This window comes from Zalophus californianus, chromosome 14 (assembly GCF_009762305.2).
Source record: "Zalophus californianus isolate mZalCal1 chromosome 14, mZalCal1.pri.v2, whole genome shotgun sequence".
Classification (NCBI taxonomy): domain Eukaryota; kingdom Metazoa; phylum Chordata; class Mammalia; order Carnivora; family Otariidae; genus Zalophus; species Zalophus californianus.
Window position 1 is genome coordinate 9,152,418 of NC_045608.1, and position 17,247 is coordinate 9,169,664.

Genomic DNA, 17,247 nt, shown 5'->3' on the forward strand with positions numbered 1-17,247 from the left:
CATGGCCCAGGCACACAGCAGGCACCTGGGAAATGAACAAATCAAGGCAGCCCTGGTCTCCCAGAGAATCCGAGTGAACAGTGGTCCCTATGGATCTCACGGAGTGGGAGGGAGAGGAGGCCAGGGAATGGCCCAGGAGCCTACCTCCCTACCCTTCCTGCTCCGCCCATCCCCAGGTGCTGGGCCTGTCCCAGGGCAGTGTGAGCGACATGCTGTCCCGGCCAAAGCCCTGGAGCAAGCTGACGCAGAAGGGGCGAGAGCCCTTCATCCGCATGCAGCTGTGGCTCTCGGACCAGCTCGGCCAGGCCATCAGCCAGCAGCCCAGCGCCTCCCAGGGTGAGTGTGGTCGGGGCCCTCTCGTAGGATGCTGCCAGCCCCCCAGAACTGCCATTCCCAGCTGCCATTTCCCTGCTCCACCTTTCATCCTTCAACCAGAATGCCCTCTGTTGGTGGTTTTAGACTCTAGGTGGCGCCAGGGTTCCTAGAGCAAGTGGAGAAAATACTTTGCTTGCGGAGCCGAAGCCGCAACCCCCCATCCCCTGACCAGAATCGCTGACTGAATCTCTCTTTCCCAGTGATGCAACAACGCAGCCTCAGAAGCCTTAGCACAGAGATTTGGGCTGTTATCCATCCATCAGTGATGCACAGGCAGGGTGGGGTCTGAACGTTGCCTGGGTGAGGAAACTCGGGCTCAGAGAGTTACCCAAAGTCACAGAGCAGAGATGGAAGGACAGAATCCGGGGAGGGACTCTAGGAAGCCCACGCTCCCTCCCCCACAACGACCAGTGGGCAGGTCAGTCGGAGTCCGGGTAAGGTGCAGGTATCAACAAGAATACTACCAGAAACATAATGTCAGGCAACAAAAGCATCCCAGGTGATGGTGTTTATTTTAGAAGTTCATGGCCACAAGACAAGACAGCACATTGTTGCAGCATTGGCTACAAGCCTGTGCATTAAAATGTCAAAAAGAGGGGCGCCTGGCTGGCTCAATCGGTAGAGCATGTGACTCTTGATCTCAGGGTTGTGAGTTCAAGCCCCATGTGGGGCATAGAGCTTACTTAAAAAAAAAAAAAAGTCAAAAAGAGCCACCACTCACCAGCCCGGGAAGAGGGGTTCCATGGGGGAGGGGAGGGCTCTGGCTGGCTCTGTTGCTTTTTGTCTTTAAAACAAACAGGGAGATTTGAAGCAAATAAGGGAGCATTAACATCTATTAAGGGCATGGACCCAGGGAAGGGAAGGAAGATTTACGTTTTCTTTTCAGTATATTTCTATACTTTGAAATATTTTATAATCAAAAATTTTAATTGAAAAACCCTGCTCCATCAGGCAGGTGTAAGGACTAATGCAGCCTTTCTAATGACAGTTGCCATTTGTCACACACAAGGCTGAGCATTTGCAGTATCTTCCTCCTTAATCCTCACATCAGTCTTGACCAGAGGGACTATTTGTCATTCCCATCTTACAGAAGAAGAAATGGAGGGTCTGAGTAGCACAGTGATGTGCCCAAGGTCATCAGCCAGTTAGTAGCAGAACCAGGATTAGAATGCAGGGCTTTTAGCCATTAGGGTCCCTAGGAGTGCTTACCCCAGAGCCCATAGCTGTGAAAGAGTTCCCATTCTTGTGTTGTGTTGTATTGTAATTAATCTGTTTATTGTTGTAAAACTCACATCATTTACCATTTGAACCATTTTTAAAGTGTACGATTCAGTAGCATTTAGTACATCCAAAACTTTGTGCAACCCCCCCGCCCCCCCCCCCCCCCGCTCTCTCTCACCCCAGGACATTCTTATCACCCCAAAAGGAACCCTGTGAGCATTAGTCATGCCCACTCACCCCTCCCCCAGACCCTGCCACCACCAATCTGCTTCCTGCCTGTGTGGATTTGCCTCTTCTGGACATTCATACATTATGTGGCCTTTTGTGTCTGGCTTCTTTCACTGAGCATCATGTTTTCAAGGCTCATCCATGTTGTAGTCTGTCTCAGTACTTCATTCCTGTCTATGGCCAAATAATATTTCCATGTGCAGATAGACCGCCTTTTGGCGATTGTGAATGATGCTGCTGTGAACATTCACGCACATGTTTTTGAACACCTGTTTTTGATGCCTTCGGATTATATACCTCAGAGTGGAATTGCTGGGCCGGATGATAATTCTATAACTTACTGAGGAGCTTCCAAACTGTTTTCCATAGTGATTGCACCCTTTTACAGCCTGGGCAGCAATGTCAGGGGAGGGGGTCCTATTTCTTTACATTCTCACCAACACCTGCTATTCTCTGTGTTTGAAGCCATCCCCGTGGGTGTGAGTTGGCATCTCATTGTAGTTCTGATTTGCATTTCCCCAAGGTCGAATTGTTTTGGCTTTTAAAAATGTCTTTGTAGTGTAAGGATAGGGTTATGCTAAGACAGTCAAGAATGGCGTTCCTGGTGGAAGAACAGCACGAGCAAAAGCTAGGAGGGAGGATCCTTCCCAGATTAGGAAGGGAGTGAGGTCCGGTGGACGCCTTGTCCCTGCCCCTGCCGCCAACACCCGCAGACCAGGAAGCCAGGGCCCACATTCATGGAGGCAGAGATGTGGGCAGTGGCTGCTGGCTTGGGGTGGGGGGTGGTGGCTGATCCAACTAAGACCCCCAGAGCCACCACCTGTCCACAACCTAGAGGCAGGAGAGGGCTCCATTGCCCACAAGGTCCCACATAGTCTGGCCAGGGGGTTGAGTATGGACCTGTTCCAGCCCCCATTTTGTCCATGGCCCGGGGAGTTGGGGGTGAGCCGGATGACAGGGGAGCCTTCTGAAGCATGCCCCCCTGCCCCCCCCCCCGCCCCAGCTGCCCACCAGCAGAGCCTTGGTCAAGCAACAGGCTCTTCGGCCCTGCGCACAGTGGTCTGCGTGGGTCCTGCAGCCACTTGTGTCTGAGGCTTGCTGCTCAGAATTCTCCAGCTCCCCCCACGTGGTCTCTGACTCCCGCACTGAGTCTCTCCCACCGTCGTTGTCCTTTCTCCCCCCTCCCTTGTCTTTCTTGCTGCCTTTTTCCACTCTTTGTCCCAGTCTCTCCCCCCATCTCCTTCTTTCCCTGTTCCTCTCTCCCACTCTGTGCCTGTCCCGACCCTGTGTCCCCCTGTCGCTTCATCTCTCTCCTTCCATCTCTCCCTCGCTGTCTCTCTCCATCACGACCAACTGTCCTGTTTGCCCAGGACACAGGACTTTCTGTCCTACAACCAGCAAAGTCCTGGGCAAACAGACCAGGTGGTCACCCTGCTGTCCCCACTCTGCCCTGCCAACATCCGTCTCCAAGGCCCTTGCTCAAGCCCCAGCCAACCTGTTTGTGTTCAACCTCCCAGCCCTTTATAATTAGTGGGTTCCTCCTGATAGAGTTGATTTCTGAATCTTTCGATAATTTTGTCGGAAGTGGTACTCGAAGTCTGAGTAGTCAGAAAAGGCCGGCACTGGGGCGCCTGGGTGGCTCAGTCGTGAAGCGTCTGCCTTCGGCTCAGGTCATGGTCCCAGGGTCCTGGGATCGAGCCCCGCATTGGGCTCCCTGCTCGGCGGGAAGCCTGCTTCTCCCTCTCCCACTCGCCCTGCTTGTGTTCCCTCTCTCGCTGTGTCTCTCTCTGTCAAATGAATAAATAAAAATCTTTAAAAAAAAAAAAAAAAAAAGGCCGGCATTCTGCCTGGAGGCTGGCTGATTTCAGGCTCATCATCTGGGTCTCCCTCCATCTCCTCATCCCGCTCCCTCTCTAGTTGGAAATCTGGCCCTTTAGGAGGGGATGCAGTGTTCCAAGAGGCAGATGCCTTTGAAGACTCTCGATTCTCCTCCAGCTGAGCCCAGCTCCTCTCCCATGCCAGTGATGGATGGACTCTCGATACAGCCTCTTGCTTTCCCAGGCTGGCCCTTCCCCACCAGCTCTGTGTCTCTGCTGGTGACAGCGACAAGGGACGTGTCAGCTCCAGCATCACACGGATGCCGCCCGAATGAGCCCGATTTGGGGGCGGGGGGAACAATGTGTCTTTATGATGCCAGATGTGGGCTGCCAGCTCCACGGGGCTGCAGTGTCACTGCTCAGAACTTTGAGGCTTCACTTTGCACCTTGCAAGGGAACACAGAGGTCCTGGCCAAAATTTATTCACTCAACAGACTTCTGCCCAGCACCTCCTTCCTCCTTCCTCCCCAGGCTCTAGAACTCACCCACGACTAACGTGTGTTCCCGGCCTGCCAGGGGCTTCTAGTGGAGAAGAGGACAGTGTCGGATATAAGCAGACCTCAGCTTGCCGCTACTAGTCCCCGTGTGACCTTGGACACATTGCCCAATAGCTCTGAGCCTCAGTTTCCTCCTCTATAAAATGGGATGACATGGTAGCTACCTCCTAGAGATGTTACAAAGGTCATTGAGATCACATAACATTATTCTGGACATGTAATAAGTACCCGGTAAAAGGAAGTTTTATTAATTATCATCATCATCATCGTTGTCATCATTGTCATCTGGTAAGGGTGAGATCTGGCACAAGAAGGAAATTATAGTGAAGTGTAACAATGTAGTCAAAGTGCTATTATACCTTAAAGGTGTGCACCTCAGGGAAGGGACGTTTGGGACTGGGTCTTGAAGGATGCATAGGAGTTCAAGGTTAGGGAGAAGGCCTTCAGGATGGCAAAAGCATAGGGGCTTAGAAGAGCCTAGGAGGTTGGGTGGGAGGGGATGATTGGGCTGTGGAGAGTAGCTCCAGGTCTGTGGGGTGGGGTTTCCTACAAGAGAGTCCAGAGCCTTAAAACACTAGGACAAGGAGAACACATTTCATGTGCAAGGGTCAATGGGGAGCCATTTAAGGTTCTGGAACATAGTAATCCACTTGCTTTCCACAGGGAAGGAAAAATCCATCCAGAGCAGGGGCTCAGGATATTCTTTCTGGAATCAAACCACTGCAGGATGGTTGTGGGGCTCTTTTCACTTCCTAGCCATCATACATTTTTATGCTTCACGGATTTACGGCAGGCAGCAGCCAAATGTCTTGAAGTAGAGGAAACTGTTTCTAATTTGCTGGAAGGTACCAGGTGCACCAGCACTGGGACTCCTCAACCCTCCACCATGGTCCCCACCCCTTTAGGGGCATCTCCTCAGGCACCTCCCCTCGGCCTGGGATAGTCAGGAGGCTCAGCTCATGCCCGAAAGCCCAGTGGGAGACTGACTCCTCAGGAGGTGACCTGCATCCTCTCATGGAGTCCTCTTGACGGCACCGCAGGGAGGGGGGCTGCTGTAGGCATGGTGCCACGTGCTCTGCGGAGCCATTTAACAGATTCAGGGACCGGGGGTCTGGCAAGGTTGTCCCACCCAACTTGTCTTCCAAATGGCCTTTGACAAATGAAAACCGTGGCTTATAAACTCACTTTTTAAAGATGTCAATGTACCGTGGACATCTGGTTTTTTTTTTTAGCTTTATTGAGATACATTTGACATAGTAACATTGTGTAAGTTTAAAGTATCCAGCGTGATGATTTCATAGGCATATATATTGCAAAATGTTTACCACAATAAGACTAGCTAACACATCCTTCACCTCACATAATTACCATTTTGTTGTTCTGTTGGGAATAGTGAAGTTCTGCTCTCATAGGCAAGTGTCAAGTATACAATGCCGAATTGTTCACCATAGTCACCACACTGTATGTTACGTCCCCAGAACTGACTCATCTTATGTGGACGTCTTTTCATTATGTTATTTTTCAATGCTTCAGGGAATCCCCATATTTTATTTAGTTAATCTCTGGTGGTTGGGTTTATAGAGGGTTGCCAACTTACTTTTTGGGACTTTTCATTTTTGAAGTAATTTCTAATTAATTGAAGAGTTGAAACAATGGAACAACAGACTCCCTGTACCCGACACACAGACTCACCAGTTGCTTATTTTGCCATGTTTGTGCCTTTCTCTCCTGACCACTGGAGATATTAGTTCATATCATGTCCCTTTACCCCTAAATGCTTCAACAAGCATTTCCCAAGAATGAGAAACCTGACAATGATACAATACCATTGATGTAGCCCACTATCTATATTCAGGTTTCTTTGGTTATCCCAATAATATCCTTTATATAGTTTTTTAAAGTAAACTCTATGCCCAGTGTGGGGCTTGAACTCACAACCCCAAGATCAAGAGACTCCACAGACTGAGCCAGCCAGGCACCCGCCCCATCCTTTATAAAATTTTGTTTCTCCCTGTCCAGGATCGGAGTCAGGAATACTTGTATTTTGTAGTCCTGTCTCTTTAGTCTCCCAATTTGAACAGTCTTCTGCATCTCTTTTTTTCCAGTTTTGACATTTTTGAAGCCCGGAAGCCAGTAATTCTATAGACAGCCTCAATCCGGCTTTGTCTGCTGCCTCCTCGTGATTAGGTTCAGGCCCTGCACTTTGGGCAGGAATATCACAGAAGTGAAGTGAAGCTGTGTCCTCAGTACATTGCAGCAGGAGGAACCAATTGTTGATTTGTCCTTTCACTGGTGATGTTACCTTTGGTCCTTTGGTTAAGGTGATGTCTGCCAAGTAGCTGTATCCTGTAGAGTTACTGTTTTTCCCTTTGTAATTAGTAAGTATCCTATAGGGAGATACTTTGAGACCATGTAAATATGCTACTCTTGATCAAACTTTCGTCTGCTAGTTTTTGCATCCGGGATGGTCCCTGCCTAAGATACTACTATGGTGGTTGCAAAATGGGCTGTTGCCAACACTTGGCTCCAACAAACACCCAAACCATGTGTGTCTGTTCCAAATGGCAGTGACTGCCTTCTCTGTCTCTCTGTGCCCACAGCCAGTCCCACGGAACCAAGGTCCTCACCGTCCCCACCACCTAGCCCCACAGAGCCGGAGAGGAGCTCCCAAGAGCCCTTGATCCTTGCACTGGAGGGCAGCAAGGAGAACCAGCAGCCGGAGGGACGCTCCAGCTCCTCGCTGGGGGGGAAGATGTACTCGGGCAGCCAGACCACAGGGGGTATCCAGGAGATTGTGGCCATGTCCCCCGAGCTGGACACATACTCCATCACCAAGAGAGTCAAAGAGGTCCTCACGGACAACAACCTAGGTACAGGGTGGCGGGAATCAGGGATGCTGCCTCCTAGCCTGTTTGGCTCTTACTTGCTTTGAGCAGAGTGCCCACAGTGAGATCCTGGGGCCCAGGGTCCAGCCTGCAGGGGCCGGTCAGCCCAGAGGCAACCAGGACCCTCTGGGAAGCGTCTGACTCTGACCTGGTTCCCTAGAGTAGGACAAACGGGGGGTGAGTGCAGGTCTGATGTGACCTGAAATCCTCAGCCCACAGCGACAGTGAGACTCTAGCACAATCCTGACACAGGCTCAGGCCCCTTGTCCTCAGGGGACACAGGAGAAACCTGTTCTCTTTCACTCTATGGATCACAAACGCCTCTGAGTCTCCATTGCCGATCATGACCCTCTCCCAGAGGGATGCACACAGACCCCGAATTCTTCACTGTAATTTCTATTATAAAAATAAGACATGTTCCTTATTTTAAAATATCAAACAGTATAGAAAAAAAAGCTAAAAAGTAAAATTCCCCTAAGCCCCCAATCATACTCCAGTTTTTATATATCTTTGATACTTCCTAAAAACATTCAAGAATATATGTATACCTGATCTTTTATTTTTTTCTATGTAGATGAATTTGCATACATACTACCCTATAACTGGCTTTTTAAAAGTGAACCCTGTTTTAGACACCCTTCCACATTAGAATGATCAGAACACCTGCAGTCTTCTTCCCTGTTGCCAAGTGTTGCAGACCCCCCACATTTTTGACCCACTTGATGAGCATTTTGTTTGTTTCCAATTTCCTTCTGCCTCTGAAACCACGGTACTGGTTTCATGCATTTCATGTGTCTTTGTGCCTTTGAGCAAGTACGACTGGAGGGAATTGCAGGATCAGAGAATATACGCATTGAAATTTTGATACAATATGTCAAATTACTTACTAACGAGGTAACACTAATTTGTACACACAAAGTTTTCAGACCTGCTCCGGGATCTCCTAGGAGTGAAGGAAATCTAAATTGTGAAAGCATTTTTGTTGGTAGCTGTTGGGTCCCCTACCCCCAACCTCCTATTTTGCAGAAAAGTCCCTTCTAGTTTCCCCCTGGGTGTGGGTTCCCTCCCGCATGTGTATGGTGCTTCCCTCTGAGTTAGTGGAGACATCCTGGGTTCTCTTTTTCTTGTCTCTCCTGGGCGCACTCGGCCCAGCCTGGGGTAACAGGTTGCCCTCCCCTGTCCCTAGGGCAGCGGCTGTTCGGGGAGAGCATCCTGGGGCTGACACAGGGCTCCGTGTCTGACCTGCTGTCCCGCCCCAAACCTTGGCATAAGCTGAGCCTAAAGGGACGGGAGCCCTTTGTACGCATGCAGCTGTGGCTCAATGACCCCCAGAATGTGGAGAAGCTGAGGGACATGAAGAAGCTGGAGAAGAAAGGTGAGCACTGGGTATTCTGGGCGTGGCTTCAGGTTTTTCCATTGCAACCATATCTAGTTGTAACCCAAAGAAAGCCAGCGCCCCAAGGCCCCATCTCAACCTGGTGTGGGGCTGCAAAACACAACAATCCCCCAGCGCATAATTGAAAGCAACTAAACCATTTACTGTTTCTCCCATGAAAACCCCTATACCCCAACTCTCTCAGCATCCTTCCATACACCCATAGCCGCTTCAAAGTCTTTTGTCAACCCCAACTGCACATTCCCCAGAATGCTCTCTCTCTGATCCCCCTTTGCCTGTAACCCAGACTCTACACAAACAAAGCACAAAAGTGGCCCAGCAGACAGGAATTCTCCCTCCTGGGGGTGGGCGAGGAGATTGCGGATTCTTCCATCATCCAATATTATATCCCTGAAACACTGAGCCGGCACTGAGCACCTGCTGTGTGCCCACCCACTCTCATGCTGTGATGAAGGGAGTCTAAAAAAGCTCAAGGTTGGGAGAGGAGGTACAAGGAACTGAAAAGCTGTCACTCAGGGCACCAAGGCAGTTCCCGGTGAGGGCCCAGGGCCAAGCCAGGCTGTGGAGGGCCCACTCTCTGTTGGCCTCAGACAACTCTGCACTTGAGAACTTGGCCCGCCACTTCCTGGCTCTGTGACCTTGGGCAAGTCGCTCCCTCTCTTTGTGCCTCATTCTCCTTCATCTGAAGAGTCTCAGGGCATTGCTGTGAGGATAAAATTACATCCTCCATTCTTGAAGCGGGCTTCTTTTTCCCACATTTTGGTGATTTGGGGTTGAGATGCATCATGCAATTATGGGGATCATTTAAATGAATGTCCTGCCCTGGCCCCGCAAGACTGTAGTGAAATTCAGTGACACTTCTGTCAACCAAGAGACCATAGCATAGCATAGCACCTGGTGTTGAGCATTTCCTATCTCTGAGCACCCAGCTAAGCTCTCTGCATACTTAACACCTGGGTGCTAACGACCAGACTTCAGAGGCAGGTGTGGGCAGACAAGCATCTCAGCGGAGGGTTTGGAAGGATGTGGAAGCAGGAGCAGAGGAGGGAGGAAAGGATGAAACTGGCAGTGGGCCCCAGAGTGTGAGGCACCGGCCCAGAGCCGCCCCCACCCCTGCTCCAGCCACCACTAGGGGATGACCCGGCCTCTGGTCTGCACCCCCTCAGTGCTTCCTTCCCCCGCCTGCCCCAGCCTACCTCAAGCGCAGGTACGGTCTCATCAGCACTGGCTCAGACAGCGAATCCCCAGCCACCCGCTCAGAGTGCCCCAGCCCCTGCCTGCAGCCCCAGGACCTGAGCCTCCTGCAAATCAAGAAGCCCCGAGTGGTGCTGGCGCCCGAGGAGAAGGAGGCACTGAAGAAGGCCTACCAGCTGGAGCCCTACCCCTCCCAGCAGACCATCGAGCTCCTCTCCTTCCAGCTCAACCTCAAGACCAACACCGTCATCAACTGGTTCCACAACTACAGGTACGGTGCCCGGCCGTGCCTGCTGGGAGGGTGGCCGGAGTGCGGCCGGACCCCTGCCCCATCCCAGGCCCAGGGGGGAGCCCAGCTTGGCCTCTGGGAGGTATGGCCCAGGTGTTTAGATTCGGAGTCTAGGCAAACCTGGGCATAAATCCCAGCTCCACCATTTCCAGCTGTGAGCCCCTGAGCACGTCGCTTCACCTCCCTGATTCGGAGTCTCCTGACCTATAAAATGGGAACTGTACTGGGATCTGTTTCCTGGAGTTGAGCCCTGATTCGGTGGGTAGTGGGATCTGTTTCCTGGAGTTGAGCCCTGATTTGGTGGGCAGTGGGATCTGTTTCCTGGAGTTGAGCCCTGATTCGGTGGGCTAGCATATTTACATAACGTACTGGCCACATGGTATGGGGTAGGTGATGATACTGTTGTCACCTATCTTAATTTGTGTCTGCCTCTCTGAAGGGACAGGGAATGGTGTTTGGGGCATAGGACTGAGGAGCCCTAACTACCCATTGAGCCTCATGTGGGAGCCCTGATTTGGGACTATTGGCCTCTCCCACTCCGGAGGCCAAAAGAAACCCCTCTGGCAGCCCCTCAGTCTCCCCCCGCCTGGAGGAGTGGGTGATCCCTTTGTCTGCGGCTGCCTCCCACTCACCGGTCCCTAGTCTTGGGGGTCACCGACTTACAGTGGCTGGGCTTCTGGGAGTTCAGCGCCGGGGCTGGCTGGGAGCGTTGACGGGGTGCAGCGGTGCCCGAGGAGACTGCCAAGGGGCTTGCTGAGTTCAGCTGAGAGCCCTGTGGAGAAGGCTTGATGGGATTCCAGGGACCATCTCTGAGCTGCTCTCCACCCCCCTCCGCCAAGCTTCCTGAGCAAGAAAGGTCTCTGGTGTCCATGCGGTGCCAGAGAGAGCCCGTCCACGTGTTCCAGGGGGCAGGGAGAAGGTCTCTTACTCCCCAAGGGAGAAGAGGAAGGAGGAACCTGGAAAGGTGGAACATTTGAAATCTCCTCTCTCCACTGCCCAGGCATGGGCACCCCAAAGACCTGAGTTCAGTCCCACCTCGGCTGTGTGTTCTTGGGCAAGTTACTGTACTTCTCTGGGTCTCATCCCTATTTTACAGATAAGGCAGATAAGGAATCTAATACTTAACCCACAATGCTGAATCAAGGATCAAATGAAAAAACGTCAGGCATAAATATATTGTTAAATATTGCTGCTTATGATCTCGCTCAGATTCAGGGCCTTCCAAACAGCAAACAACACAGGTCCCTAAATCCTCACATCCTCCTTCCCTTCCTGCGGAATATGGGGATGTCCTCTCCCCTCTTGTTCCCCGTAGGAACTGAGCACTCCATTTTTATCCAACGTATTCATTCAACAGATAGTTACAATGTATGCACAGTGACCCAGGATGTGGAGATACAGGGCTTCAAAGCCATCATCCTGGGGCGCCTGGGGGGCTCAGTCAGTTAAGCGTCTGCCTTCAGCTCAGGTCACGATCCCAGGGTCCTGGGATCGAGCCCCACATCAGGCTCCCTGCTCAGCGGGGACTCTGCTTCTCCCTCTCCCTCTGTGATCTCTCTCGCTCTCACTGTCTCTCACTCTCAAATAAATAAAATCTTAAAAAAAAAAAAAAGCCATCATCCCTGCCCTTAGAGAGCTTAAAATTGTGAACCAGATCATTTTACTACAACCTAATTGCTGTAAAGGGAGGAATAAGGGGCTGAGGGAAAAGGGAATTCTGTCCAGGGAAGACTACAGAAGAGGTGGCATTTAAGCTGGGTTTTAAAGGATGACTAAGAATTTGCACCGAGGAGCCGAGAGAATTCCACTCCAAAAATAAGAAACTGGTCTCAAAGAGTTACAGGAGAACATATCATTTCCTTTCGTAAATGTTTATTGAGCACCTGCTCTGCACCAGGCACTGAAGAGAACAAGACAAAGCCCTTGCCCTTACTATCTCTTACAGACCAGCAGGGACAGTCACTATTACATGAGCATTCATAGTAATACATCATTACAAACTGCACTGAACTCTGGGAAAGGTGAACAACAAGATGTTTTGAGAATAAATTATCAGGGAGGGGTGCCTGGGTGGCTCAGTCAGTTAAGTCTCCAGCTCTTGGTTTCAGCTCAGGTCATAATCTCAGGGTTGTGGGATGGAGCCCCGAGTCAGGCTCTGCACTCAGAGTGGAGTCTACTGGAGATTGTCTCCCTCTCCCTCTGCTTCTCCCCCTGCTCATGTGCTCGCTCTCTCCCTCTCTCAGATAAATAAATATAATCTTTAGCGGTGCCTGGGTGGCTCAGTCATTAAGCATCTGCCTTCGGCTCAGGTCATGATCCCGGGGTCCTGGGATCGAGCCCCGCGTCGGGCTCCCTGCTCCGCGGGAAGCCTGCTTCTCCCTCTCCCCCTCCCCCTGCTTGTGTTCCCTCTCTCGCTGTGTCTCTCTCTGTCAAATAAATAAAAATTGTTTAAAAAGAGAGACTATTTATACTATGGTGTGAGTGACTATTAGCCTCATATTTATATTTGTTCTACAGTTTAGATCGTCTAATGATGGAACTTCAGACACTGAGCCATCCTAAACGCCCCCTCCACTCTCACCTCAGTGGAACCCACTGGGCTCTCCCTGCTCGCAGGAGCTCTTCCCCCTTCTAGAGGAGACTGAGGGTGAAGGTGGAGTCCCCTGGATGGTGGGCTAATGCCACCTTTGTAGAGGGACTGGAGACTGAACCAGATGACCGCTCAGAGTCCTTGTAGGCCCAGGCTTCTGGGATGGGGCCCCATCACCAAACTGGACAGGGAGCCAGGGAGGCAAGGGAGTGTAGCCCGATCCCTGGGCCGCCAGCCCGACTGCTTGCTCTGTAGTCATGGCAGCCCCTGTGCTGCTCTGAGCCTTGTTTCCTGTATCTGTAGGAATGAGACTAATATCCTTTTCCTAATAAGGTTATTATGAAAAATAAATGAAATAATCTGCAAAAAGCACTTGGCCCGGTGCCTGATACATGATAAGCAGCCATTAACGTGATGTGTGTAACTTACAATTTTTAGTATTCTGTATCAATAACTTGTACTTCATTATCAATATGGGCAGAGGGCTACAGCAGGTAGCTGAGGAAGCCATTCTGTTCTATGACCTTGAGCGAGTCATTTGACTTCTCTGGACTTCATTCTACTGTTAGGAAAATAATGAATGGGGTTAGTCCCAATCCTGACCTGTCCTGCTTAAAACGTGTGTAAGACTGAGGTGCCCTCTGATGGCAGGGGAGCAGTTGAAGTGAAGAGAGAGCGAATGGGTTCTGGACTGGAATCTGGGCTTGCCAGGTTCTGCTCTGCCCACGTGCCGTGGTGACCTGTACAAGTCACTCTTCGCACCTCAGTTTCCCTGTCTGGGCTGATGTCTTAGAGCCCCCACAGGAAAGAAGCAGAGAGATGTTGCCACAAACTAGATCTGGGTTTGACTTCAAGAAATGCTCTAGACTGGTGCTGTCCAAAAGAAACATAATGCAAGCCACATGTGATTTAAAATTCTCTAGTAGCCACATTAAAAAACAGAAATACGTGAAATTAATTGTAACAGTGTATTTAGCCTAATGTAACCATTTCAGTGTGTAATCAGTATAAAAACTTTACCAATGAGACCTTTTACTTTTCTTTGTATTAAGCCTTCAAAATCCAGTGTGTATTTTAACCCGTACAGCACATCTCCATTCAGACTAGCCACATTTTAAGTGCTCAAGAGCCACGTGTGGCCAGTGGTTCCTCTTTTGGACAGCGCAGGTCTAGATCATGAACTTTGGAATCCAGCAATCCCGAGGTCAGGCCCTGAACTCCACTACTTAGTGGCTGTGTGAGGCTTGTTTCCTCCTGTGTGAAGTAAGGCTAATAATAGCACCCACTAGTAAGGTTGTTGACAGGACTTACTAAGACACTGCATGTGAGGAGGCCCCTGGGAAAGTGGGTGGGGTCAAAATGCCACTTGTCTGGATTGAGTCCCGCCCCTCGCTCACCACCATCTCTGCCCCAGGTCCCGGATGCGCCGGGAGATGTTGGTGGAGGGGACCCAAGACGAACCAGACCTTGACCCCAGTGGGGGTCCTGGCATCCTACCACCAGGCCACTCCCACCCAGACCCTACCCCGCAGAGCCCCGACTCTGAGGCTGAGGACCAGAAGCCTACCGTGAAGGAACTGGATCTTCGGGAAGGCTCTGAGGAGAGCATCACACCCCCAACCACCCAGGACAAGGCCCAGGTGAGGATTAAGCAGGAACAGACTGAGGAGGATGCAGAGGAAGAGGCGGGCAACCAGCTCCAGGACTCAGGGGAGCCAGACAAAGGCCAAGGTTCCCCCAAAGAGGCGCATCCTGACCGTCCGGGTAACGACAGACTCCCTAAAGTGGCCCCGGGGCTCCTCCTTCCAGGCGGGACCACGCCGGACTGCCCCTCACTACAGCCCCCCCAGGAGGACGAGGGCGGGGAGCGGCTCCACCCGGACCCTCTAAGTTTTAAGTCGGTCTCAGAGTCCTCGCGCTGTAGCCTGGAGGTGTCCCTGAACTCACCCTCGGCTGCCTCCTCGCCGGGCCTCATGATGTCTGTGTCACCCGTCCCTTCCTCCTCAGCCCCCATCTCCCCGTCCCCACCCGGCGCCCCTCCTGCCAAAGTGCCGAGTGCCAGCCCCATCGCCGACACAGCTGGGGCTTTGCACCCCAGCGCCAAGGTGAACCCCAACCTGCAACGGAGACACGAGAAAATGGCCAACCTGAACAGCATCATCTACCGGCTGGAGAGGGCTGCCAATCGGGAGGAGGCCCTGGAGTGGGAGTTCTGAAGGCAGGGGCACGAGGGCAAAGGGCATCCCAGGGGGCCAGCTCTCCCCCTCTCACTCACTCTCCCAGACGGGGTGGGGGAAGGAAGGAAGGAACTCAGCCATCCAGATGTGGACAGCAGCGTTATGCAGTTTACGTTCTTTGTTGTAATCCTAGTTCTATGACGTTGTGAGTGAGCAGGCGGGCCAAGTGCCACTGCCTCTTCTTTGGGGCACCCCTCGCCCCCCCCCCACCCCGGGAGCATCCTCTTCTCCACCCCGGCCTCTCTGCGGGAGGCAGAAGCGACGTGGCACCACATTTTCACCTGGAAACTCCAAACTCTTTTAGAAAAATAAATATTTATAGACCTCTTTTAGATATTTTAATAAAGGATCCTTTGGAATTTATTCCCAGCCAATGCTGTTTTGATATTACAGAGAGTTATAAAATCAGGATGCTGTCACAACTGTTGCGAAGTATACCCTGAAGTTGTGTCGTTTTTGCCACTAGATGAGATTAAAAGAAGACAATTGTTCAAAGCCATCACGAAACACTGTAAGACTGACCAAAATTTAGATAACCCTTGAACTGCGGGTTTTTTTTTTTCCCATATCTGTCTGTGAGACACAGCACATTGCTACTGCCCTTCCAGAAACCGTGCTGAAAAGAAAAAGTCCAAAAGACTCTAAATGAAAACCTCGATGCCGTTGAGGATGTGTTTCATTCTGGTGGTCTGTTTTGCAACCTTGATAACACAGAACGTCCCGTGCCGTTGTCAATGTTGTAGAGGTGTGGGCTGCGGCCAGCCATCCTCCCCAAGACGTGACGTGGTACAAAACTGCTTCCAGTCCCGCTCATCAGAAACCTGGGGGCCGCCGAGGTTGGACACCCAGCCTGTCCGTCTGCAGACAAGATGTGTTTCTGGATCCTTCGGAAAGCCAGGCGAGGGGTCCGGTGATTGGGGGGCAGCACTTGAGCTAAAGTGACCCCGTTCCCCCACGTGAATCATGGCCACGGCACAGGAAGTCTCCCCACTGGCTTTCCAGAGCAGGACTGCAGCCGCCATCTTCCCCTCCCTGTGTTCTAAGAAAATAACAGCGTTGGTCATCCCACGAGTACCCAGCACCAAAAAGTAGATTCCTCCAACTAGAGACCCCAGCTCCCTTTACCTTGCCATCTCCTCTCTCAAGCTGACCCAAGTGCTGTTTCTGGAAGGCATCTGCAACTCCCAAACCCACACAGAACAAAGCGAGAGGGTTGAGTGCACTGCAGCATGACCACCGTATCTCTCAGTCTGCCCTCCTGCCTTCCAACACACGACCTTCTGGGGAGCAAAGACTCAATCCCCCCAACTCAGAGAAGCCCTTCCTTTAGCATCTTCATCGTCAGGGTTTCTGGTGGGAGAGTTCCCAGTTTGGATGGAACAGCCACCATACTGGTTTTTGACTCTCTTCTGTTTTTCTTTCTTTTCCTTTCTCAAACTCTCTGTGGGAAGGCTGAATTGGTGACTCCCCAGCTGAATCCAGAATGACGATGAAAAGGTGGCCTTAATCGGTGCCAGTCTAGTGCCGGGGGAGATAGCTGAGGGCTTTCAAGGATGCAGCAAGCATTTTGAAACCAGGCCGGCAAAATCCAGTGACCAGAAGGGGACAACTGAGGGCTGTTCCAGAAATCTCAACTCTCATGCACCCAGGCCAGGCTGCAGTCTCCACAACCAACGAAGAACAACACAAACCCTGCAGGAAAACATCCTTTTCCACACACCCAGGCTATGCATTGAAGAGTTTTCCACTGTATACATTTTTATCCAGATGAAGGTATTTTTATATTTTGACAATAGGAAACAGTGACCAATTTTCAGAGTAATCAAATCTGGAACAAACGAAACATCTCCTTTTAGCCACCACCGCCCTGTCGCAATTAAGACAACCGTGAGGGAACACACCACTTTCTACTGTTGAAACCCACACAACATTGAAATCCAGGCTCACCCGCAGACTACAGATCTTAGAGGACTAAATCTGGCTTTGTGTGACGGGATTTGATTAAGCACTTAGCATATAGTCTTTTGAACACGGAAATCCTGTTGTACTTAAAGCTAGCAGACCCATGAACAACTTTGTCAGGTTCGCGTCCTATAATGGTAAAAACAAAACAAAAACCCACAAAACTGTTTCTATGAGAGATTGATGAACTTTGTTTAAAATTTTAAAAAGAACACGTTCTGTAAACGCGTCGCTCAATACAGAATTGTATAATAATGTCTGGGTGTCCTGCTTGCTTTGTTCTAGAGCTGGGGATGCAAACTGGGGGTCCGAGCTGGCCCTCAGAGGTGTTTTACAAGATGTTTTGTAAAACAACAACAACAACAACAACAAAAAACTGGCTTTTAAATTAGTCTGCCACCACTAAAATATGGGGGTGTGTCACCTAAAAATCCTAATTACTGGCTTTTCTTGAAAACCATAAGATCTGGCCACACTGGACCCAAGTTCCAGTGTG

The 17,247-nt window shown here is 50.9% G+C and overlaps 1 protein-coding gene across 7 annotated transcripts in view; it reads left to right on the forward strand.

Annotated features, from left to right (window-relative positions):
• The window catches only part of CUX2 (cut like homeobox 2), a 324,656-nt gene extending 307,648 nt beyond the window's left edge, over nucleotides 1-17,008 (forward strand). For all 7 annotated transcript variants that reach the window (XM_027575570.2, XM_027575571.2, XM_027575565.2 and 4 more), the window contains 5 exons: nucleotides 177-336; nucleotides 6,799-7,068; nucleotides 8,270-8,458; nucleotides 9,671-9,944; nucleotides 13,967-17,008. In XM_027575570.2, the coding sequence (XP_027431371.1) occupies nucleotides 177-336; nucleotides 6,799-7,068; nucleotides 8,270-8,458; nucleotides 9,671-9,944; nucleotides 13,967-14,768 (1,695 nt within the window). In that variant the 3' untranslated portion in view covers nucleotides 14,769-17,008. The remainder of the gene's footprint in view (nucleotides 1-176; nucleotides 337-6,798; nucleotides 7,069-8,269; nucleotides 8,459-9,670; nucleotides 9,945-13,966) is intronic.
• The last annotated feature ends 239 nt before the right edge of the window (nucleotides 17,009-17,247 follow it).